This window comes from Marmota flaviventris, chromosome 7, assembly GCF_047511675.1.
Source record: "Marmota flaviventris isolate mMarFla1 chromosome 7, mMarFla1.hap1, whole genome shotgun sequence".
Lineage (NCBI taxonomy): Eukaryota > Metazoa > Chordata > Mammalia > Rodentia > Sciuridae > Marmota > Marmota flaviventris.
Window position 1 is genome coordinate 56,067,524 of NC_092504.1, and position 26,685 is coordinate 56,094,208.

General features: G+C 38.9%; 1 protein-coding gene across 3 annotated transcripts in view; it reads left to right on the top strand.

Moving 5' to 3' along the window:
• Positions 1-26,685, top strand: part of Slc4a4 (solute carrier family 4 member 4) — a 335,968-nt gene that overhangs the window by 34,323 nt on the left and 274,960 nt on the right. For all 3 annotated transcript variants that reach the window (XM_071614333.1, XM_027950854.2, XM_071614332.1), the window contains exon 2: positions 8,895-8,968. In XM_071614333.1, coding sequence (XP_071470434.1) covers positions 8,896-8,968 — 73 coding nt within the window. In that variant the 5' untranslated portion in view covers position 8,895. The remainder of the gene's footprint in view (positions 1-8,894; positions 8,969-26,685) is intronic.

A 26,685-nucleotide genomic window follows, 5' to 3' on the forward strand; every position in this document is an offset into this window, starting at 1 on the left:
GATAAAGTGAAATTCTTGTCTGAATTTAATCCAACCGAATGATATTCCTGTGCAATTGCGGTCTATGAGAAGGGTTAAATTCTAGTTTTATCTGTAAGGAGAAAATTATGTAGTTAAAATTATCCTTGAGAAATTCTTTAATTCACCCAGATATTACATTTTTTCACTGAGGACAACATAACCACTTCTTCCCCTCTAACTTAGGCACAAAATACTGTTTCCTCAGTTGGAAATACCAGAATGTCAGAACAAGTAATTGGAAGTATGCTTGTGTATGGGGTCCATGTTGTTTGAAAAATGCTTTGGGGGCCTTTAAACATAGAGACACACTTAACATCAAACATGTGTGTGTACTTTCCTTACTGGTTGACTGATTGATTCATTAGTCAACATTTAATGACTTCTGTATAAGGAAGGACCACTGAATGATTTAAGAATAGACTGATACCAAATTGTGTTTTATAAATGGATGGATTAGAGGGGAGTGAGTTCAGAGCCAGGAAGACCAGTTAGAAACCACTGCTGAGAAGTCACATGGAATCCTGCCCTCTGTTCAAGTTTGGACATGGCAGAGTACCCCTGACTGATAGTTGCCTTGCAGGATGGGTGTTCAAAGGGGATGTTTCATTTCCCCCTGTGGGGTATCTCCTCTTTCTACATTTGCTTTTCTTTCTTACAGTGCTGCTGATTGGAGGTCTAGCTTTCCAGAGCACTGGTGATGGTGAAAGGGAAAGGACAGAGGGGGGAAGGTCATACCCATATCCTCAGCCCTAGGTCCTTACCTGGAGCAGCCCAGCCATTCCATCTTGCCTGATCCCTCTGCTAGGGCCTTTCTGGTTTTTACACAAAAGGATTTGAAGAGGGACAGCTGAAGGCTAAAAGAATGATAAGGGATCCTCTTTTTTTTTTTCCTGTCCCTGATAGTAGAAACTTTGAGAAAACTTTCAAAGACTGAATGTTTGGTTTCTGACATAGGAATGAGACTGTTCTTTTCTGCGGTGGAATTCTGGTCAGAGGCGACCATGGTGGTATGGAAGCACACAGGGTGCAACCTGGGTGGTTAGGGAGTGAGGGGAAAGTCCTCAGAGGTCAGGCCAGCAGTCCCCTTAGGCACTTAGCACTTAAGCATGTCCCCAGCAAGTTGTCACCTTCCCAAACCCCCAGGCCTTTCCCTACCCCAGAGTCCCTGTCTTCACCCTCCTGCCAGTTCTTTTCTTGTCCTTTAGTGTACAGCCTGCTCCAGCATTTCAGAGCTCAGGTGCAGTCTGAGCAGAGTGCAGTAGACCTGGCTGCAACAAGGAGAAGATGTGAGGGAAGAGTCTTACCCTGTGGGTGAGAGGGGCAGTTTATCTGGGTCTCCACAGTTGAAACTTCCATGCATTTTCTCATGGGATAGAATTATGGCCCTCAGATCTCTAGAGCTACTCATATCCTACAGTACTCTCTGGGCCTTCAAACTTTAGATGTAGATTTAAGTAAAGTTAATTGGATTTATTTAGTCCAGGAACTTATTTAATGCCCTAAACTGAAGACTGAAGTGTTGCAGGCTGGTTTTACATAGTTACTAAATGGCACACTGGGAATTTGTACTCAGTTTTGCCTGAATCCTTCATATTTATTGATGGACTAGTTTCTACACTTGACCATCATGTAAAATAATGTTCCTAGGGTAAATTAAAAAATGAATTTATTAATGAGTTTTTTAAATTGGAATTTTTGGGATAATTGTAGATTTAAAAGCATATGTGATAAATAATGCAGACATGTGGAAAAAAATATCCATTTTGTTTTTCTCAATGTTAATTAACAAAACCTGGATATTAGCACTGACACAAATCCACTGATCTATTCAGATTTCCTCAATATCTCCCACATATTAATTCTGTACAGTTCTATCATCTGTCTAGATCCATGTATTTGTCACTACAGATAAGATACTGGACAAAGCCAACACTCTCATGTTGCCCTTTTATAACCACAAATACCCCTATGTCTAACTCCTAACAATCAATAATCTGTCCATTTCTAAAATTTTGTCACTTCCAAAATGTTATATCCAGTATGTCACCTTTTGGATTGGCTTTTTAACCTTGGCATAATCACCTGGAGACTCTTTCATCTCGTGTGTATCAACAGTTCATTCCTTTTTATTGGTCAGTGGTATTCCATAATATGGATATACCACAATTTGTTTAACCATTCACCTGTTAAAAGACATCTGAACTAATTCTACTTTTTGGCTATTATAAATAAAGTTTCCCTGAAACATTTTTGTACAGGTTTATGTGTGAATGTATGTTTTCATCTGCCCAAGAGTGTGAATAGACTTTTAATATAGTTCATACACCCAGAATTCTGTTTGGCATGATCCTGCTCTGGGCTTCATTTTTACCTTTTATCCAGTCTGCTGTCTGGTTGCATGTGGTGCCATTTCCCCCTGGCCCAGAGCCTGTGTAAATTTCCAGACTGATTAGGGAGCTCCTGAACACTGGGAAGGGGATTTGCTTCGCTTTGTTGCTGGCTGATCTCCGGGAGTCACCTCTGTCATTAGTCATGCTTGTCAGTTTTGCTATACCAATGTCTCTTTTCCCAATATGTATGTCCGGAGCTCCAGCTCTCTGCTCAGTTAAGCCAGCAACTGTGCTTTCTTCCTTATTTCCTGTGGGGATGAAAGGCCCTCATGGGGCCTTGTGAGCTGTTGGAGGGAACGGTTGCAGCTTTCCTGGCCCTTGCTGGCCCTGCAGTTCCCTGTAGTGACCTCGTGCTGCCAAAAGATGGCAGTGCACTTTGCAGCCACTGAGCTTCTTCCCTATTGCCTATGGCTTGCGCAGTTCTGTCTTGTTCTTTATGTGCATGTTGGAAATGTGGAAAGCAGATTTTACAAAGCAGCAAAAGCACCTATAAAATGCTGTGGGGTTAAAAAGTTTAAAAGAAAACATTATGTTTGCAAAGTGATTATAATGAAAACGATTCCCCACCTCTTCGAAGGGATTTGAATAGAGAACAGAACTCTAAAATGTGTGAGTGTATAATTTTAGATGTTAGTACTGATTGTTGCATACTGTGTAGCTCCTGAAAAAAGCCCTGTGAAATGCTGATTTTTTTCTCATTTAATCCAAGATCAACCAAAGTGCAGGAATAGCCTAATTTTGAGCTTTGAGACTTGAAATGAACACCTTTTAGTCCTTAAGTAAAGGCCCCTGTACACATTATAAATGTAGTTTTCATGGCCACCATGGCTAATAATACAAAACTCTTCACTTCTTAGAGTTGTCTGCTCCTTCATGAGTCGGTGTGTGTGTGAGGGCATGTTTAAAGAACTGTTGAAACATTTGCTGTGCATAGGAAAGGAAAGCTGTTGTAAAGTGAGAGATTATTGGGTTCATTGGATGTTGTAAACAGACTGAGCTAGTGAGGATAAAGTGGGATGAGTTTAAATACAAGGTTAACTAATAAACTTTAAACTGCGCGCATGGAAAGAATCAGTGATGTCACACTCTGGTATGGACATGTTAAGAACTGGAGTGATGCTGCTCCCTAGGGTGCCATCCCTGGTGCCTCTGTGGAAGCAGTCAGAAAGCCCACATTAGTCTGATCTATGTGCACCCTGGTGCAGTGGCAGGGTGGAGGAGAATAGGGGCCCCAAAGTGCAAGCCCCAAAGTGGGTCTCTGCACATTGGCCAGCATGCTGAGGTTGGAGGATCTGTCAGGTTTTCCCTGGAACTCTGCCGCAATTGCCATGATCCTACAACTCAGCATTGCTGCAACCTTGGGGTGACGAGGAAACAGGTGACCCCATCCTGGGCAGAAGCCTTTTTGCTAGTGTATCCTTTGGCAAAAGCCTTGGGCAAGGAGAGAAATGGGCTGTAAAAAGTTCTAACCCTGAAACCAGATGCTGTTACCATAGAGACAAGTGAAATGCTACTGTGGGAGGCATATCAGGGGAGGGAAGGTGGAGGGAGGTGGGAGGGCAAGTGAGGCGAATCTAAAGGCTAGCATACCCAGAGACCTTCAACCTTTAGCAGCACTGTGACGAGCAGGCTTGCGTTCTTGAAACTTGTGTGCTGGCAGCCTGCCACTTGCTGACTGGCTGAGTGGCAGCTGCTTGCGTGGTGCAGACTAGCTAGTGAGCACGTTGGCAGTTGGCGCGGGTTCTGGGGGTGGGAACTCAGAGGGGTGGAATGTCGATGGGTGCTCAAGGCCCAGTGGCTGACAGTTTTGCACAAATGTTTCTCGTGCCGGGCTTAAGTCACCCTTACAAGCCTGCTCAGTGATTAGGACCGGCTGGTGAAAGCCGGTCCGTTTGGCAGCAGATTTGACAAGTGTTACAGTTAAATCATTTTAGTGTCCCAGAATAAAGGAGAATAAGAAAAATCCTGCTGTGAGTGTGGATTTCTGTAGAAGATGCATAACTTCTACTGTCAGTGGTCCTGTTAAAGGAAGGCAGTACTGGCGCCAAGTGGATTGTGCACTGAGTGGTGTGACCCTTATCCCCGTGATGCTGGTGAGAAGCTTCCAAATCTATTCTGAACTTTGCTCCATGCTGGTGATGTGAGCAACCCAGGAGCTGTTTAGAAGCATGCTTCTTCCTTTCCTTGTTTTCAGCAAATGCAGGACATGTGAAAAAATGGATTTGGGGGTCTGATTAACTGGATGAGTTAATGTCTTCCTACTGATAGAGGGAAACTGGTTGGGTCTGATGGTCATTTAAAAAGACATCTCTGTCTTACTAATAATAGCAAGCAACTGCTGAGAGGATTTGGGGTGAAGGGACACAAACACAAATAATTGACATTGTGATGTAAAGATGGAAAAAAGATGGAAAGTCCTGTAGTTTGTGCAGAAGCCCAAGTGCACCAGGCTAGACTTACTCCTGAGGAGTGAGGGCTGCTTTGGGGAAAGACCACCTTGGATAGACAGGTTTTGTATTTTCAGTTTGCCTCATTCACCTCTTTTCACTTCCTACAGGGAAGAGGCTGGTTGCAGATATTTTGCATGGTTCATCAGAAAGAACTAAGTTTCTAGTTATTTCTGGAGGGAATGTGAAATATGCATCAAAGAGCCAAGGAACTCACCCATCATCGCTCTCACTCTCTAATTCAGATGGAACATTGGGACAGTGCTTCAGATAGGCTGGGTGGTTTTTTCAGTTTGGGAAAAGGGCTTGGAGCAGTAACTTTTCTACCTCCCCTTCCAGTTGTTACTGATTCTCTTTTTTACTTTCTCTTTGGTTGTTGCATGTAATTTTTGGAAGGATTTAGACATCAATGTAAAACATTTAATTTAGGAAATATGTAAGAAGACAAAAAGACTTCAGGAATGGCTTCATGAATGGTGGGGTGCAAAAATGACATTCTGTATGAAAGGGTCTTGGATTCAGTATGCTGATAGAACTGGAAGAGGGTTAGTTCTGAGATTACATCTGAGCTAAACCACTCTGTTTTCCAAAGGAGAGATAGTACAATTAGTGTACATGCAGAAGTATGGGGGTCTAGGATTTTGTTGTGCTTCTGAGGTCTTTTAAGTTAATTTTCCCAGTAAACTGTCATTCTTACTAATGTCTATAAATGCTGTATAACCAATGGATTCTTCCTTGATGCTGGGGGAAGTCTTTGAGAGGGCAGATATGCTTGAGCTCTTATCTATTTTGCTTATCACTGTTCCTCTGGTGCTTGAAGTGTGCGTAGCTGGTAGTAGGTATGCTTAAGTACTTAACCGAGTGCATGAATGGAAGAGGGTAGGAAAGGGAAAAGGGAACTGTTGAATATCCTCTCTGTGCCTCCCACTGATAATGAGTGTGGTTTGCTCCTTTTGTTCTGGTCATAGTCACCGGTGTCTTCCATATTGACAAATCCAATTCTTACTTCCCTGACTCCATCTTTCTCAGCAACAGTACTCTCCTCATTTTGTGACTTCCATGAAATTGGTCTTGACTGTTTTCCCCTCTTACCTCATTGGCTCTTTTTGTTCCATTGCTCTACTTGTAGATGTTTCAGCACTTATTATTAGGTCTGCTCCCTCCTCTACATTTTCTTCTTGTGTGATCTCATCTAGTAAGAGTTTAAGCATTAGCTTCGTTCATTGATGGTCCAGATTTTATCTCTAGTCCTGAGCTCCTGTGCTCTAGGCTCAGGCATCTAGTAGTGCCCCTGACAGCTCCCTTCTTTCTCTTTATCTCTCTCTCTTATTTAATATTTATTTTTCAGTTGTAGTTGGACACAATACCCTTATTTAATTTATTTATTTTTAAAAATGTAGTGCTGAGGATTGAACCCAGGACCTTGAATGTGCTAGGCGAATGCTCTACCACTGAGGCCACTACCCCAACCCCTCTCTTTAAAAACAAAAAACAAAAAACAAAAAAAACCCAAACACACACAAAAAACAAACAAACAAAAAACCCCCCAAAACACATAAGATAAGCATCTTGACCTTAGAGTGTCCAAACAGAACTCTTGATTCTTTCCCAACAGCCTCTTTCTCCCTTAGGCTCCCATGGTTCCTGTGCATTTCCTAAACTCTTTGTCCTCTAACCCTTTACACAGCAGCCAGAGTGATCTTTTAAATAGGTAAATCAGCTCAAGTCACTGTCCATCTTGAAACTCTTCAGTGGCTCCCATAATGCCTCTAATTCTAACTCCTTATCATGGCCTGCATGTCCCCAATTCTCTCCAGTTTCATATCCTGCGGTTGACCTTCTCTCTTACCCAACTTCACTGACCTGGTCTCTGTTCCTGGAACTTGCTGAATTCATTCCCACCTTAGGGCCTTTCTATTTCCTTTGCTTGGAATGATCTTTCTCCAGATTTCCACAGGGCTGATTCCTTCCTATCATTTTTTGTTGCTGCTTAAATGTTACCTCCTCATCAGAACGACCCTGTGCTGAGTAGCCCCTGTCTCATTTTACTTTCTGCAAAGGTCTTAATGCTATCTGAGATTACCTTGTTCATCTAGTCATTGTTCGTGTTTTAGGAAATTTTTCTTTCACAGGCAGCAAATAGAATATGCTGTATCATTTAATCTTCTTGAGAATCTGAAGCTCAGAGAGATTGGTAAATGATTTGACTCCTTAAGTCTGTAAGGCATTTTCTTTCCCACTATAATCCTGATGACTGACCTGTAACCTGTTTTATGTATTTAGTTTGAGTACCGTGAAGAAATGATCCTGATATACATCAGGATGAGCCTTTACAAACAAGGCCCTTGTCCCTGAGAGAAGAAATCTTGCACGTGTCCAGAGGTAATGATTTCCTCAGTGATGTTGTCCACCAGTGGTTCATCAAGTTAAAAAAGAAAGAAGAAAGAAACAAAGAAGGAAACATTGATTAAACAATGTAGTATGTGTGAGATCACGTGCTAAAATGTTTTTGGGTGTATTATCTAATCTCAAAGCAATCAACACAAGTTTGATATCATTGTGTTGAATTGATGCAAAGTTGATATCATTACCTCGATTTTATACATGGAAAAACAGGCTTGAACAAGTCAAGTACCTTGCTCCAGGTGGCATTGCTACTAAGTGGTAGAACTAGATTCTTTAAAACTCAAGGCTACTTGACACCAAATTTCTGACTTTTTATGCTTAAGATGGTTGCTTTGTGAGGTGAATATGTTCCCAAAATAGTAAGAAGGAAAATATGAATTCAGTGCATAACCACATAGATTATAACAAATATCTGAAATACAAGAATAAGTTATAGAGACAATATGGAAAGCAGACTTGCCATATTCAATGCCTGAGCATATAATTGGATGAATAGAATACAGAGTGAACATTTGGTTCTCTGGCAGGGCTCATGTACGGTATGACATAGAGCAGCTGTCCCCAGAGAAAGTTCTTTGTTTCTAGACCGGTACTACACAAGCAGCATTTGAGCAATTCTGGATTTCTTTCTGCTTTTGCTATAAATAGAGTTCATGGAATTCTGTATATCAAAGTTAAATGCAATGAAAAGGAGCCACAGAGTATGGAAATAAAGCTTAACTCATTCTATAAACTAGAAACATGTTTGGCATCGGGAGGCTGTAAAAAACGCTGTCATTCCTTGGATGGATTCTGAGGTCTTATTTAGCATATGAAATTGCAGAGTAGATCCTATTATGTAAGGAGACAGGAGGACAGCATAATGTGGTTACAAAATGAAGAACTTTCAGGGAAGAGTTAACAGGGCAGATATACATAGAGAGAGACGTGTGATAAGAATGTGGAAAATGAATGAATGGGCGGCATATACATGTGCCTATTGCCGAAGCCGGGTTGCTGGATAATCCTCAGATGTCAGATTTCCGTAAGGCCAACATGTGACTCAAAGCTTGCCACTCAACAGAGAATACTGGGCTGTGCTGGTATTAAGAGGCTGGCTGGAAGCTAGGCTCCCACTGTGCATTAGCCTAACTCCCTGTCGCTCTCTGCATGTGGGTGGGTGTGCATGTGTGTGTGTGAGGGTATACATTTTGTGCAGTGGGTGTTTAAAGAGCTAAGCACTGAAACTGGATTTCCACAAACGATCATCACGAGCACTCCAGACACACCAAACTTCCTCTCTTGGTATTTTTTTTTTTTTTCTTTCATCATTTTTTTTTAAATTTCTTTTTGCAAATCCCAAGAGGGGAGCACCCCACCATCCAGCCTCCAGGATTGAGATTATTTTCTCTTACCTGTCCATGTGGGTGCCCTCTCAAGGTTAGAGCTGAAGCTATGTGGGGCCGGCATATTCTCAAGCACCAGATGAGAGGAGCTGCGTGAAGGAGTAGCAGCCACCAAAGGAAGAGTGACTCTGCCCTGTTAACATGAACAACAGCTTGCAGGTTAACCTGCCCAGGAGCTGGGCTGCTTCAAGTGGCTCAATCCAGGAGAAGTCTGAGCATTCTTTTTTTCTCTTTTATTACTATAGGATGGAGGATGAAGCTGTCCTGGACAGAGGGGCTTCCTTCCTTAAACATGTGTGTGATGAAGAAGAAGTAGAAGGTGAGCTTTTGGGGTCTGGGAAAGTATATTCATATACATATGTCTCTGTAGCATTCGCACGTTTCATATAGCATATGAAAGTTAAAAACTAAAGCTTATCTATGGAGTTGCTTTAATCTCTACATTTTGCTTTAACACAGAAAGTAATTTTAAGAACTTCATTGGTTCCTCAGAATCTAAATGAGTGTGGTATTACCTGTTTTTTTTTTAAGTTTTATTTTAAAGCAGATACCAGTGTTATCTCTGCCTCTCCATCAAAACTAAATATTTTACTAGATAAAATTAACCACCTTTCAATGACTAATTCCAGGGAGCTGCTAGATTTATATAAATGAATTTGGCAGCACCTTCTAATATTCTTTTCTGTAGCTTGCAGGGGAGAGAAACGGATGTTGCAGAAGAAGGTGAATACCATTGTTATAGGAAAAATGGGTCTAAGCTGAGGATATTAAGAGTGGTAAAATGGATGAGTTTTAGTTAAGAAAAGATGGACAGGCATTTTTTTTTTATTTAAAATTAAGCCTCCAGGACCTCTTTCACTAAAGTTCCCCAGTGTCTGTTAAAAACTAAAGAAAGGGTATATTTTAGCTGGTGCTGTGATGCTTTCAGTATGCATCTCCTTCTCTTGTCCCTGGATAGATCAGTACTGTGGACATAATGCTGCTTATTTGACAGTGAGAAGACAGGGCTTCCTTAATACTTACTAAAGTATTTATGTGAAGGAATCGCAGATATACTTATCAATAATATATTATTGATATTTATAGTGACATTTTATAAAATAATCAGAGTTAAATGAAACTTGCAGATGAACCCTGTGATCAATTCTACCTGTTAAAATCACCCAAGGGACAATTTATATGTGTTTTGGAGACTTTATCTGACTACTGTCATTTTCATAAGCATTTAAGTGCCTCTAAAAATCTTGGAACAGAGAGTGGTGTGTTGGAAAAAGAGGGTCTTGTGTGTTCTGGAGTGATTCCTCAAGTGAACAGAACACCAGGTCCAGGGCAAGTGATGCTCCTTACCACCTGGGATGATTTGAATAGTATGAACACTCTCAGGCTATTTCTCATGATTCTTGGTACCCTCCCCCCACTTCCCGCATTTATGCTCTTGAGACTGACTAATAAGAATTTGATGCCTAAGTTTCTTAGGAAAACGGAAACTACAATATTTTCTCTCATATTGTTTTATGGGTTCCTTGCATTTTTACAGCACAACTGTGGGAAAATTTCAAGCTGGAGAAAGCCAAATAGAAAAACTTTTGTCTTAAGAGTTGTGTAATCCATGTTAAATCTTCATTGTAGTGATTCTGTCACTGTCAAAGAGGAGATAAAACCATTACAATTACAGCATAAGAAATAATATAGGTTTGAGTGACTATCCTGTAGTGTTGGGACAATTAAAGTGGAAACAACTTGGGAATGAGAGGTACTGGGTGTGTGTTTTCCTTTGAGAATAAAGTCCTAGTTGAATTCACAGGAGATGTAAATCTTGAGTTTATAAGTTTGTAGGATTGACAGCACACTACTGCAGTAGAAGAGTGTGTGCAGTTTCTTAAAGCTTTGACGAAGAAGTTTATTTCCTGAATTATTTCCCATGACTTTCAAACACAAAATTGGGTAGAAACAAAAAGACAACCAATGATGATTGAGATACATGTAAAATTCAAGAAGTGTGTTGGCTTTGTGGGGTTAAACTTGCCACATGAATTTTGTGCATTTTCTCATTCTTACAAGGTCTCTATATTAAAGGTATCTTTCATTGATTGGTGCCTGGGGCTCATTACATTTCTTTCAGGGCACACTTAGTTGCCTGTTGTTGAAATCCTGAGGCCCAAGTAGGATGATTGTTGCTTTTGGTGTTAGCATTTGGTACAGAACTTCCAAGAATGGAGGCACTCCTAAGTAGAAGTCTTGATACAACATTTGGGAACAGTTCATTTCTATTTGACCCTCCCCTTTTCGCATCAGTCTTCATCTGATGGAAGTGGAAGGACTCATGTTTTATAATGGCTCTAGGTGAAGTTGAAAAGCACATAGTTTTGATGGCGTATCTGTGGTTCCAGTGGTTGAGAGCTAAGAAACAAGTGACTCGGTTGTCTAGACTTTTGACAAAGAATCACACATAAAGGGGGGTGTTTTTCTAATGAATCTATCTTATATTTTGATTGTATAAAGAAGGTTGTGTTTGAAAGAAAGCAAAGAGTTATCTGGATTCTGAAAATCTTTGTTTCTGGTACATTTATGGCAGAAGTGAATGCTCCAGTTAAAGAATCAGGAATTCAAAAGACAAGGAGTTGGAACACCTTAGGTGTATATTTTCAAGTACAAGTAGTTATTTTATCCAAGTAATTATTTCCCTTGCTTCTAGGATAGAAATAATTAAAGTATATTGCAGCATACTTGGAAAAAAGTAAACTGAAAACTTCGTTTTTTTTTTCTAGTAATCTGCAAAAATAAGATGTATTTTCATTAAGTGATTATTCATGTGATGAATGTCCAATAGTTCTATTACTTTGGATGTTCATGCATTAAAAATACTTCTTAGCATCAGCTCAGCCTGATGCTCTCTCCTAGTTCCTTCTAATTCTGTAGTTCTGAGAAGGGGAGAGAGACTGAGAGTTCAAACCACGCCTTCAGTTCACCTTGTTCAACTCTGTTCTCAGTGGGTGGCATGACACTTAATCCACATTCTCAAAACTCAATAGAAAAATCATCATTTGCAAAACTCAGTAAGAATAGAGTGAGTCAGAAGAGGAGTCATCTTTTGTTTCAATAATGAATTTATCTATGTGGTGTATATTTAAAGACCTAAACCTTGTTTTCATATAATTTCCCTCATGTGTTAATGGCTTAGAGGTACATTCTCTAAAAAGGAAACCAAGTGCCCATTTTAATCTTTAAAATAAATTGAAGCCTTTTTTGTTTGTTCCTTTTATTGGTTACCTTATGTATGATTTTATAAAGTGAACATTTTGGGAAGGGACTGTATTAATTTATTTAACATTTTGGCATTTCAGATATTAATATTTGTTTCTGTACCAAAAGCTCCCACTTCTTCCCAGGTGCTTCTAGAGAATTGGTCTGTAGATGACAAATTAACATTACTGGAATGACCCAGAAATGTTGACCATGAAGGACAGCCACTCATTTCAAACACAGATGGGGAAATTGCCAGGTTTGGTTGGGTGAGCCAAGATTGAGACAGGAAGCAAGAATCCCAGGAAGCAAGAGTCCCAGGTAGCTATTTGCAAACTGGAGGAAATCCTATGGATATTTTATTCTTTACAAAGTCAGCTTGGATTTTGGATCTTTGTGATATAAACAGATTACTTAATATTCTCAAATTTCGCAATAGGGGAAAAGAGCAAACTCCACCTTATCCTTTGAGATAAGGCCTTGGCTCTGCAAGGCTAGGTAACTCCCCAGGGACCTTGGCAGCTTTGACTTTATGAGGAGGGGCCTCTTAAATCAACTCCAAACAGCAACTCAGGAAACATAAAGCACAGCAAGACAATATGGTCTGAAATGTGTCTCCATTCCTGAAGCCTGATCGGCGGTCTCTTAAAGCTGTTGTGCTACCTCATGATGGTTTCCCTTCAAAACTGAGTCCAACAGGAAGTATGCTCCCACCTGTCTGCATGGAAAAATAATGCTACAAATTCTACCATGTACTGAGGGTCACTAAGAGAGGGAGCATTTTTGCAAATGTGTGGAGTTTACAGAAGAGTTTTTTTTTGGGAAATAAAAAAGTAGGACAGGGTTTGGGATAGAGTTGATACTAAATATTTGTTAAAAGAACGAATAAGCTAAATAAAGCATATGTAGAATTTATATAATCCTCTTAAATCTTTAAGCTTTTAGTTAGAAACTTAGTTTTCTTAGTACTTTTATCAAAGGAGATGATGATATAGTCTCTAATGATCTTATCCTTGGTATTACTTCTGTTTGATTTCGCAAAGATCATTATCATTATATATTTATATTTATATAAATATATTTATATTGATAAGAAAAAGAAACTCTGAAGACACCACTGCTTTATCCTCTTTTGTTGTTCTGCTCTAGCTTTTTTTAAAATTTCTTACATACATCACAATAGAGGAGTACATCACGTTTATAATTTTTTTACATTACAATTCTTAATACACCTTTATACCACAATTTATCAAATTTCTGTTTGTATATAAGGTATGTTGACACCAAATTCACATCTTCATGCATGAATCTTGTGTAAAGATGACCGTCTCCTTCCACTATCGTTGCTATTCCCATTCTCCCCTTTCCCTCCTACTCCTATTCCCTATCTAGAGGTAATCTTCCTCCTTTGCTCTCCCTCCCAACCCCATTTTATGGACAGCATGTGTTTACTCGCTTATTTTATTTATTTATTTTTTAATGTGGTGCTCAGGATTGAACCCAGTGCCTCACACGGGCTAGGCAAGCGCTCTGCCACTGAGCCCCAGCCCTTCTGCTCTAGCTTTTGAAGAGAGAGACTAAAAAGATGAAATGGTGGCTTTTGTCTTTTTGGAGGTCAACATTTAACTGATATGAAATCATAATGACTTAAACCTATTTTTTTGTTAGAGGGTTTTAGGATGATCTACTCTTTTGCATTGGAGGTAGTATTCTAAAGGAAAAGTGGGGCCTTGGTAGGCATTTGTTAATAATTACAATGGTCCAAAATGTAATTGCTGAGAAGGAGTGAATGAAAACCTATCGGATGGGAAGGGAGGGGCCGACTTGGGGCTGGGGCTATTCTGAGCTGTGGATATAAGTGTCCGGTTGCATTTTGCTGACCTCTTCTCTGCCTTTCACTCTAATTGCTCAGAAACAGTGTGTACAGAGGAAACACTTGGGCAAATACTGCAGAAGGAAAAGCCTTCTTAAAAGAAACAATGCATCCACACACTGGAAAACTTTAAAAGAAACCCAGTGAGGTGTTTAAAGGTTGGTACTTGAGTGGCAACTTGGTTTTCCCAGAGCAGCTTGAGTCCTTACAGACCTTTCCCAGCTCCCTGTTTCTTTTTCCTTGCGGCCTAAGCTGAATGCTAGCCAGAGGTCCTCAAGGCTGCAGCACTTAGCTCTGTAGCTGCCTGACACCTTCTGCTGCGTCAGTGAAGTTAAATATGTATATATAGATTTCTTTCCCTTTAAGGAAATCTGATGACAGTTCTATGGGTTTTTGAAACTGGAACCAGACATCATCACTTCCCAGAGTTTTCTAATTGCAGAGAATTCTCTGTTAATACAGTGGGTCTAAAGCCCTCTTGAAGCCACATTCTGTCCTAAGTGTCAACATTCTTTTATGGCAATAAGCCATAACAAATTGAACATGATACTTGGATTGTGTTTTACAAGGATCCAGAAATTCTGAAATGATGCATTTGCAAAAATTTCATCTGTAGGTTGAGTTTCTTTTTAGAAGCTTCTTATCTGGTCAGACTAGTGAGACATATTGTTTTATATTTACTTTTGGAAGTGTCTACCATTTGTTTTATTCATGTGTTGTTGAAGCAAAATGGCTAAGCATTGGTTTGAGAAATAAAAGTTTAAAGCTTTACTCTGGATGAATCATTACATAAATGAAGGAAGCAAGTTATAGCTTAGATTTTGGGTCTCTTTCTCTTTGTAAAATGGGAGCAGTGGAACATGTCACTCACCATAGAACTCTTGATAATTACCAAAACCAGTGTTTCTTCTGTACTTGGTGTTAGGAGTAGGAATACTTTGTACTATACCATTCTTCAACCATTCTTCATTCTTTCTGATTGAGACAGATTTGTCCATGATTTTCATTGATTATTACTAATCTAAAAAATTCTAATTGGCTTAAATAAATTTTTCTTTCTTTCTTTCAACTTGCTTAATTCATTTCTCTCAATATCTATTTTTACCTTTCTAATCATGCTTACCTACTGCTTCCTGAATTGGAAAGATCAAGCCAGAATGGTCAAGTGAAATTTCCCAGGGACTATTGTCTGTTTCTCTTCAAGTGCAGTCTGATTCTCTGTACGCTTGGATATAAGATATAATTTTCATGGTTAAGTTGCTCTGATATATCTATTGCCCTTAATTTGTTAAATAGTCTCCTTTCCCAAGAAGAGGTCTATTAAGGTGTGATTGTGTACAAGGTGAAATACAGATGCTGGCTCACTGTCTAACGAAGGCTGCAGTATTATTTCTTCTGCAAAACAGATTCAAGTGTGTAATGTTGTTCCATTAGTAAGGATAGAGGAGTCTAATACATGTGTATGTCTATAAACATGCACATTTTACCCCCTCTGCTGCATAGACTAGAATAATTCTGTTCCCTACTAGGTATTATGTAATTTAAGTGCCAATTAAATGGGATTATGCAACAGTATAGAAATAATTCTATATATTCTAGCCTGAGCTAAATATCTCCTCCCCATTTCTATCATCACAAAATTCACAATCATTGGGGGGAATTGAAAATTGGGCCTGATGAGGGTGAGCAGAGTGAGAATAGAATAAAGATCAGCTAAGGCCCTCTTGTTGCTGTAGTGAGCTTTTATTTTATTTTATTTTTTTATCTTACTTTTTTGGTTGATAGTGAGGTTTGAGGTGAGAGCCTGCTGTGCCAGGGGTTCATGGGAGGTTCTGAACATTGTATCTCTGAGGCTGCTGATTGCCAGGTGGGATGAAAGGTGAAGGTAGTGAGGGTGGTGAGTGACATCCATTGAATCAGCAGTATAGGTGACTTAAATAATTCCTTTCTCTGAATAGCTGAAAAAGCTTTTAAATCAGGTTAATTGTTTTTACCTTTCCGTAGAGTTAGAATCAGAAGGCAGCTTTCCTAAGTGCAGTATCCAATATGCTCACCCATCTTTTGATTTTGAAAGGAGAACAGACTTTGCTTAAGCTTTGTCAGATATTATTTTATTGAATATTTTCATAGTGGGATGCTCAATAACTTTTACCAGGCCAAAACTCCTGAAAATAAAATAGGTTTTGGATTTTAGTGATATTGGCCAATAAATCAGTGTTAAGGCCAGAATTATGTATTTATAAATTAGTTAAGTCATCACCCAAACCCCCAGTTGATTATTAAATTTTCAACAAGAAATTCTATCTTTACTGCAAAATAAAGAAAATGTCTTTGATTTAGAATGAAAGCTCGTAATTGAATCCAATAGATGCATGTATTTGGCAAATTAGATCAGTATCTGATTGTTCAGGTTTCACTTCCTTTTTATTCAGGCTGTCCTGTGACTTAGAGAACATGGTGGTGTAACAAGAGTCTCAGGACCTATTTCTATTCCTGGCTCTGCCATTGTCTTTCTGGGTGACATGAGGCAAATCCTCCTCCTCTGGTTATGGTTACTTTGTGCAGGGTGCAGTTAATAGTCTGTTTCATTGTGCTCCTACTAGAGATGCTTTATGAATTCTTGGGTAATACTTGAAAAATACTTTGATATTTGCAATAACTTTGCAATTAACTTCTGAATCTGGGCTTTTTTTTTTTTTTTGGTGTGTGTGTGTATGTGTGTGTGTGTGTGTGTGCATGTGCACAGAGAAATAGCACTTACACCTCCATCTTCTAGTATTGCTATGAATATAAGTAAAGACATTGAATTCCCCAGGATGAATCCTGTGGGACTTTGGATATTATCTGTCCTGGATATAATTCATCCATGTCTCACCAGTGGTTGCTGTGACTGCAGAACACTTTCAGACTAAAGCTGAAGTATTGATACCTGGTAATCAACAAATTTGTTGATCACTTTTACTGACTTGTATAAACTTAATCTAACTCAGTGTTGATGCTTTTTTTCTTTTAAGCTTATCAAAATGGCAAGAAAAGTTGCATGATTAAGCTCTAATATGTTTTTTTTTAAACGGGGCTTACATGTATCATTGAATGTAAAAAATATATTCCAATTAGGGCCACAACTAATGTTCAGCCAAACAAGCCAGCCATTATGTAAGAACATAAACTTAGTTGATAAGACAATTTAGAGATTGTATCATGTATGTGGGTGAATTTACATGAGAGGAAATATATCTTCCTTAGAGTAATATTAAATTGAGACCTAAAGGATGAACAGGAATTAGAAGAATAATGAGGGATGCATTCTTGGCACACATGTGAAGACCCAGAGTTGAGAAGGAGGTAGGCCCATTGGAGAAACAGAAGGGTTAATGTGGCTGAATCACATGAATAGGGAGAGAGTGGCCTGGAGTAGTGGGTTTGTCCTAGATGACTTGTGGCCTTTAATCATGCTAAAGATTTAGGATTATATTGAGCACAACTGGAAAACCATTGCTTACAGGGTTTTTAAGCAAAGAAATGACAAGACAAAATTTGTGTATCTAAGAAAGATTTCTTTGACTGCTGGTTGGAGAGAACATCCTAGGAAGCAATGTTAAAATGGAGGAGACCATTGCCAAGATTCAACTGAGATGATTTTGTGTAGGACAAATGTAAAGATGAAAGAGATGGAGAAAAATGGGTTGGATCACTTGGATTTACAGATGGGTGGATGGGCAATGGATGGGAATGGCTTTTTCTGGATTTCTGCTCTGAGAAATTTGGGAGATCATCTAACATTTTGTAAGAGGAACACTGGAGGAAGAGCAGTAGAGGGTGATAGGAATTCAGCCTTTTAAATATGTTCTGTCTGAAGTCATGATATCCAGATAGGATGATGGAATAGGTAATTGGCTATATAGGCTGGAGCTGAAAAGACAGGCCAGGGATGGGGATGGAAATCTGAGAGTCCTAGGCACATAGCTACATTTATAGTTGTAGGAGTGGGTGACATTATCCAGGGTGAGAGAACAGAATGAAAAGAGGACTGGACCGCAAGTACCAACATTTAGAGACTAAGGAGCAGACATAGAAATAGGTGGAAAACTGGGAAGAGAGTACAGTATCCGAGGCCAAAGGAAGAGAGCTTTTACAAAGGATCTAGGGACCAACAATGCTGAAAGCTGCTGGGAAGTCAGGTAAGATGAGTACCAAATAGGAGCCCTTGGATTTGGTAGAAGGTGAGATTGGTGGTCTTTCTTAGCAATGCAAGTGGCATGGTTAGATGGGAGTCAAATTTGAGTGAGTTGAAGAGTGCCCAAGATAAAAATTATCATTATGAGAAGTTGGGAGAGACTTTTGAGATGATGGTAGAAAACTTTTAGCCTTTCTTTCTATGTGCCTCATTACATCTGACCAGTTAAAATGTTTGGACTTATTATAGAATTTTTATAACTAGAAAGGATCTTAGAGAAAATCTAGTTTAGTGTTCTTCCTTACAGATGGATAGATGAGCCTGGAGAAGCTAAAAGGGATTTGATCCAGGTAACACTGGTAGTAGATGTAGTAACTAGGACAAGGGCTTTCCTGGGGTGGTGCTTATTCCCAAAGAGTGTACTTGAGGTCTGTACTTTCTGTGGAGTGAAAGGAATTTAGACATGGACATGAATGAGAACTAGAAGAAACCATGGAAAGATTAGGAGGTGGAAGGAACTGAAAGGAGAAGAACAAAAGGTGTTGGAAGGTCTTTTGGAAAGGTGAGAGAAAGACCACACAGTCTGATTGGCCTCATCATTTGAATGACTCCAGGTAATAAGTGGGAAGACAGATGTCTCCATCAGACCATCTTCATGTGGATTCAAGCCTGTCATCATGGGATATAGGACACAAACATTTCCAGAGAATCACTGAGCTTTTTTTTTCCCTACTAGGTAATTACTACCTTGAAGGAGATTTATTATTGTTGTTATTATTATTTCACTACTTTTGCAGACAATGGTGATTGGGAGGGGTGAGTGTGGAATTGATACCATGGTAGTGGGAAAGTGGGAAGAAAGGGTGATATTTTTAGGAGCACCAAGAATAGTCTTTGTATGTCATTAACTGGTTATTTGGCTTTAGTTGGTTCACTGGAAAATAAACAGGGTGAAAATGAAGAGAATTGATCATTTCAACTCTAAAAGTATGAATATGTACTGCTGTGTAGGTGAATGTAGTCCCCCTTTTTTCTGGGTATAGGTAGAAAACTTTAGGCATGAAGATCTTGGGATTGGTCTTAATAAGGTTAACGTGTCTCTTGCAGCATTTCCCCTAGTTTTTGGTGACTGCTTCAGCCCCATAGCATTATCTGCATCTCATTTACCTACATACAGAATGTGAGGGGAGGGAATTATATGAACTAACATTAGATATTTTATACGTGATTACCCATGAGTGCATTAACTATATTGTGGATTATTTGTCTATAGCAACTAAAGACTATTCTTCCTATTGCCCAGCCAGGGTTTAGTCTACTGCAAAAAGAGAAGCCACAAAGGTTCAGAAATGGACAATGTGTGTGGAACAAGAGTATGAATGTGTGCATTTGTGTGTTTAAGTGGACTCTGGGGCTGCAATTGCAAATCCAGTTGTCAATGACCATTGGATTAACCATTGTTTTGTGTCTTCCAACTCTATTTCCCATTTATTTGTGCAAATGTTGACCGCAAGAAAAATAAATGGAAACTGTCATTTTTCTGTATTTGGTGCACAGGTGAATTTTGTCTGCATATGTACTTCACATTAAAATTCATCTACTGTTTTGGGGCTCTGGAATGTGAGTGTAAGTGGAAAGTTCCTTCTTCCTGTTGGATGGCTCCTGTTCCCTCTTTTGCATCCTGCTTAACCTGGCCTTTTCAGGTCTTTTGGCCCTACTGTGCTCCCATCAGTCAAGTTAAAGGACTAACAAACCTGGTTTCAGTCAAGATACAGGACCAACAAACCTGGTTTCTGGATATAGGACTGTGTGAGAGCTCTGAGAAACTGCCCAAAGCTTTTCTTGGGGATTGCCAGGCACTTGTGGGTTGAGGGGAAAATTGAGGTTATGGAAGGTGTTCTTTCTGTTGAATGGTTAAACTCTGTACAGTGGCTAAAATAGCCAACTAAGGGACATGTTAAAAGTGGTTTTGTCCTGCTCAGGGTGAAGGTTCTGGAGTATTAAGTTCACAAGTTATCATCAGGGCTTGTGGTGGGTAGAAAAAAGGAAAAATAGTGCTCTTTGACTTTCCCTTTGCAAAGGAAGGAAGAAGTGGGATCAACATTTATGGAGCACCTTTGTATACCAGACACAGAAAGAGGTACTTTTCATTCAGATTGTTTATGAAAATTATATCTAGCTCTCTATGCAGATATAAGTATATAGGTACAGATGTATTTTTATATTTATAGACAGGGACATAAAAGATTTTGCTAGAGCAAAATTAAAATTACTTGGAGAATGAACTTTTTACATTACAAAGACTTCAGGAACTGCAGTTTTATAGGGTAAGCTGCTTTTCAATTCTGTTTATTAATTAGAGCAGGTTCCTAAAGTACCTTTAAGTGGGGACTCTTGTTTTTCGGTAACTTATTTTTAAATAATTTATGTTCGCCATACATAATGGAATTATGTTTCTTTAAAAATACTAATTCAGACTTCTTATGATGCCAGCCAGATTTTGTCTCTATTATCAACCATTAATAATGGAAACTGCAATGGAAACCATCTTAGTATGTGGTCTTGGGGTCCTCACCTTTACTTGAAGAGTATAATTAGAACTCTTTTGCTAAAATAAGCACTTGAAAGGCAAATACACAAGTTTTCTGAGCTAAATGACAGGAGTCTAACCCCACCCCAAGCTGGCCTCCCCCTTGAGAGGGTTTCTCTGCAGCTGTTTGTCATTGCCTAGAGATTGTCATCAGCATCATCAAATATTAATATTAAAAGTGCTGTGCTCAGTAAATACCAGGTAACAAGTTGAGATTTCTTATCAGTCTTGCTTGGGGAACCTCAGGTGCCTTGAGGATTTCTGGGAGGGTTTCAGTGTACAAAATTACCATGCCATTCAGTGGGAAGAAAAGTTTTTTTTTTTAAGTTGACTTTTATTATTTATTTGCTTGCATGCCTGACAATAAGTGTAGTTGATATCATTGAAATTAAAATAGATTACTCATCAGTGTTTGAAATGATCTATAAATAAACCAAAATATATAATATGTAATTATTTATCAATAACCATATGCATTATTTTTTTTCTTTGTAGAAAGTGGTCCCTATCCAAAATATAAAAATAGAAGCCATTCCTTGTCCTGAGCAATAGTATGTATTTAAAGTAAGGAACCTCATATACATGTTTCTTAATGGACTGGCTTAACCCCTGTTAACTGCAAAATTACACCATGCCTTTTGAAGGCAGTTTTCTTTTCATGAGCTGGTATTTATGCCCCATAAAATTATCAATGCAGCTTTGATTATATCTTATCATAGCTGCTGATGGACACTCTTAGGGGTTTGTAAATAATAAACTAACCAATTATTTCTATTTCATTATTTAATATTTAGAATTATATATATTGGTCTACATATTGGTCTATTTCTTATTATAAAAAGTGCCAAACACACAACCTACATGGTGTCTGGACTTGATGTTATATTCTAGGTTCTTTTTTTTAAAAATAATTTATTTTTATGTGGTGCTGAGAATCGAACCCAGGGCCTCACACAAGTGAGGCAAGTGCTCTATTACTGAGCTACAACCCTGGTCCAATTCTAGGTTCTTATGCATGTACTTCTTTTTTTTTTTGAGAGAGAGAATTTTTTAATATTTATTTTTTAGTTTTCGGCAGACACAACATCTTTGTTTGTATGTGGTGCTGAGGATCGAACCTGGGCTGCATGCATGCCAGGCGAGCACGCTACTGCTTGAGCCACATCCCCAGACCCTTATGCATGTACTTCTAACTGAGCTTTCTGGTCTAGGTAGTAAGTCTTTGCAGCATCTTTTTATATTCTATCTTCTAGGATCTCTTTCATTTTTGTTTCAATAATTAAAAATAATAGCAAATCTCTATTTAGTTCTGGTTCCCCTCTGTTCCTCTTGGCAATATCTACAACACATTTTAGGCATCATGGCATAAATCCAGGTTATGCTAAATAAACCAGGGAAATGTAGTGTTTATCTTATATTTTAGGAATATTGCAGATTAGTTCTGAAAGAATGATGTGAAGTGCCATGTCTTGAGGAATCTTTGTTTTGAACTGGAGAGAAAAAGAAATCCAGTTTATTATAGAAGGAACAATAATGTAGATAAAGACCATATTTGGAACACCCTCAGTGTTTAATTAGAGATGTATGTGGGAGGCGGGGGAGAGAAGATGGGGATGGCTGGAGGTGGGGAAAGGTAGATTACTGGGCAATTGATCCTTTAGCTAGAACATAGTTCTGAAATCTCAAGTTAAAAAATTTTTATAGCTGTCTTTTTTCAAAAAGGCCTAGAGTGAAGTGAAAATGATAGTTGAAAAATTGGAAGAGTGAGATTAGTGTATAAAATTCATGTCATAAAACTATATACCCACTGAAGTTAGCCTGATATTTGTCTCTTCCCTTTCTAGCAGTAAAGATGAGGAAGGAAACAAATAGTTACAAGATTTATAGTATAAATGTCAAATGAATTACCAAAAAATCCTGTCAAAATGGTGATGAGATACGGAGCTCTGCTTGTTGCTGACACCTGAGAGTATTTCTCCTGTGGGGTTTTATGGAGAGGACACTTGGTTAGCTAGTGGCAACAGCCTTGATTTTCTCCATTCTTGCTTCCTGCAGCTGTACAGGGGGGATGATAGCATGATGGCATGAAGTGAGAGATACAGAACATGGAGCAGTTCCTGGCATGCTCACAAGCATTTCTTAGATGGTTGCTGTATTCTGTATGTACAGTGAACACAGTAACATGTTTCCCAGGAAGGAGCTCATGGATCCATCCTTCATAAAGAGACTTGTTGTCAGCTGCCAAGTCATCTATAGAATTTTTAAGTTGACTGGTGAATTTTTAAGTTTTTGCCTCCAGGGATTCAATTCTTCCAAGTTCTAAATCATCCTTGGTAGCAAAATGGGTAAATTTGAGAAAACCCACCTTAACTTGGATGGCTACAGGGTCACTAAGTGTTAAGAGTTTTCTGTTTGCCAGAAAACATTGTATCAGCTTTTGGAGGTATATACTCAGATTAGACATATTTCAGGAATCGGGAGAATTGGATATGATGGCTTTACAGTGCTTCCTACTTGTAACTAGGGTGGTGCAGGTAAAGATGGGAAGAAGCGGGAATCATGTAGTGATTATTTCTGACAGTCAGAGATAACCAGGAAAGCCACATTTTTTCCCCCTGTAGTACTGGCTGTGGTGTGGATTGTGAGACACTTCTGAGGCATTGCAGGTTTATTGAGAACTCATACCATCTGTCTGAGAAAGGCTTGTAGGGCACTTATTTAAATGCAGGATGCTGGGTCTTCTGCCAAGTGCAGGCCAGAATGCCCTATGCCAGCCCACCTGCATGCATGCTGTCTGATGTGGGTTCCACTGGTTTTACTTTATAGTTTGAGTAGCAATAATGAAACCATTATTTTAATAACATGTTAAACAATAACGTCTTCCTTAGGAGTGATAGCTGTTTTTTAAAAAGTTTTCCTCTTTCTTTTTTCATTATCTTTGGAAGCAGCTTTTCCTGAAATTTCTAAGCAGAGATTTTTCTTTCTTTTCTTTTTTTTTTAAAGCCTAAAAATTTCCTTACAAGAGGCAGAGTAACTATCCCTGATTCTTTGAGCATCTTACTATTTTTCAGATTCCTGTGGGATCAGAAAGCCTATCTGTCAAGTTGCTTCTTTTCTTTTTTACATGTAAAACAATACTACACCGTCAACCTTTGTGGTTCCCTTAAGAGCTTGCAGTCATTTTTTGAGTTATAATTTAAAAATAGCCATTAATCTTCATGACATTTCTCTGAGACAGGTAAAGTTACTTTAATGAAAATAAATACTGAGATCCACCTATGATATTCTCATCAACAAGAGTATATCTTCAGCAGGAATGCTGCTCCTGTTGTTTAGACAACAGGTATTCTGTGGGGGCAGTAAGAATGCTTCCATCTCTGCTCATTTTACTTTCAGTGTTTTTGTTATTTGGCACATACGACTTACTAAATATTTGGTCATTACTTTAAGAAAGCATGCCTACTTTACCCCACCCACCAAAGCAAGGCTGTCTTGCTCTTTCCTCTCATGGGCAAAAATGTGAGTGGAGAGCAATTGAGAAAGTAATTGATGAAGCAGGAGGTACTCACTGTCCCTGAGCTCCTAAAGATCTTCTTTTCATAATATTGTTTTTTATTGGTACATTTTTTTCTGTGGGGGTACCAGGGATTGAACTCAGGGGCACTCAACCTCTGAGCCACACCCCAGACCTATTTTGTATTTTATTTAGAGACAGGGTCTCACTGAGTTGCTAAGCACCTTGCTATTGCTGAGACTGACTTTGAACTTGCGATCCTCCTATCTCAGCCTCCTAAGCTGCTGGGATTACAGGCATGTGCCACCATGCCCGGTTGTCTTATTGGTGCATTATAATTATACACAGTAGTGGGATTCATTGTTACATATTCGTACATGCATGTAACATAATTTGGTCAATTTTATTTCCTAGGACTTCCCCTTTCCCTTCCCCTCCTCCCTCCCCCTGGCCTCTTTCTCTACTCTACTGGTCTATCTTGTATTTTCATGAGATTCCCTTGCCTTCTTTCCCCCTTTTTCCCCTCTGGCTTCCACATATGAGGGAAAACACATGACCCTTGACTTTTTGAGTCTCGTTTATTTCATTTAACCTAATACTCTGAAGTTGTATCCATTTCCCTGCAGATATCATACTTTTGTTCTTTTTCTTGGCTGACTAAAACTCCATTGTGCATATATACCACATATTATTTATCCATTCATCCATTTATGGATACCCATTGTTTGGCTGTTGTGAATTGTGTGGCCATAAACTTGGATATGCATATATCACTAGAGTATGCTGACTTTAATTCTTAAGGATAAATACTCAGGCGTGATGTATCTGGGTTGTATGGTTGTTCCATTCTTAGTCTCTTAAGGAATCTCCATACTGATATAAAGGTCTTTTTAACCCCAGAACCATGTTCCTCTCCTCTGCTTGAATGCAAGATTGAAGAGGAAATTTTAGTTCCATGATATATGGGAGGAGAAGGAAGATGCTGCATGTTTTGAATCTTAGCTCAGTCCCATGATTTCCTCTGGAAATTCCTGGAAGATCAATATCTTTCTCACAGGGAATATTTGATTTTGCCATGCTGTGAGGTTACCCATAAAAAGTTTATATCCATGTGAGGTAGGGGATTCTGACTTCATAGAGGCCATCACTAGAGAGTATAAAAAATGCCTAAGAATGGTCGTATGGTTTAGGAGTGGGAATAGGGAATGATTGAAGATGAATCTTTCTGGTAGAAAGATTCTAAAATTGGATTGTGGTGCTGGTCGCACAACTTTGTAAATATACTAAAATCATTGAATTACATGCTTAAGATGAGTGAATCTTATGGTTTCTAAATTATACTTCAATAACACTGATTAAAAAAATGCCTGGGGCCGGGATTGTGGCTCAGTGGTAGGGTGCTCGCCTAGCACATTTAAGGCTCTGGGTTCAATTCTCAGCACCACAGAAAATAAATAAATAAAATAAAGGTATTGTGTCCAACTACAACTAAAAAATAAATATTAAAAAAACCCCTGAAATTTGGGATCTCTTGAAAGGAACTCCTGTCTCTCCCGGGTAGCCAGGTGCCATAGTGCCATAACTCTCTGGAGTACAGCATCACATCTGCTGAGATTACTTAATATTCTCAGGGAAAGTGTGGGAGGAGGAGATGGGAACAAGGTGAATCTGCCACAGGGAGGGTGCCTGTGATGACAAAGTGAACTGAACCACAAGAACTAAGGTACATCCCTCTCCAGAATTGAAGGCTCACTCTGAATCACCTTGACTCTTTTGTTAGGTTGACAACAGTGCTTCATAGTTGGAATTCTTACCTTAAAATCCTGTCAGCCCTTGTAAACTGCCTTGTAAATGACTCGATCAAATGTACAGCAAGGAATTTGGATAAATATGTTACGTGTTTATGTATAATGTCAATGTGACTAATGTAACTTAATTACCATTTTTTGTTGGGTTGCCATTATTTAATAAGGTATAGAAAATATTTAATGAGATAAATTTTGAGAAAGATTTTCTACCTCTTAATTTTTTTTTTGTGTGTAATGTTTTCCTAATTCCTGAATGAAGGCAACCCAACTTTCAGTGTTTGATTTACTGAAGAAATGGGTTGGCTTGATTACTTGTATTGTTGAGACTTGAGATAAAGCTGCAGGAATCCCTCAGTAACTGGAGCGCAGGAAACAATTGACACTGTTTTTTAATTCACATTGTTTCTGAGACATTTCCTACTTCCTAGTATAATATAGCTTTCCCATGAGAACAATTTGCTTACAAATGCTTAGACATGATACATTTCTCACTGGCACACATTCTGTGGGGAGAATGTCACTGTGCTTTATAGTAGCAAGTTGCTGTGTTTCTGTGAGTGTTGGGGTGGGGGCTCTGCTTCATGGAGACATGCTTGCAAATTCATTATTCCAAGTATCACATATTTTCTTTTGAACACTGACCCATTCACTTAGGGTTCTCCATCCCTTAGCTGGACTCTTTTTTGAAACAGCACATAATTCTTTTGACCTTGCCAATTGAATGGAATAGCCTCGTGGATTATGGTGTTTTTAGATATGCTTGATGAGTTACCGTGGAGAGCAGTTCACAGCAATTGACATGGGAATACTTCATGCACATGGTGGTATGTG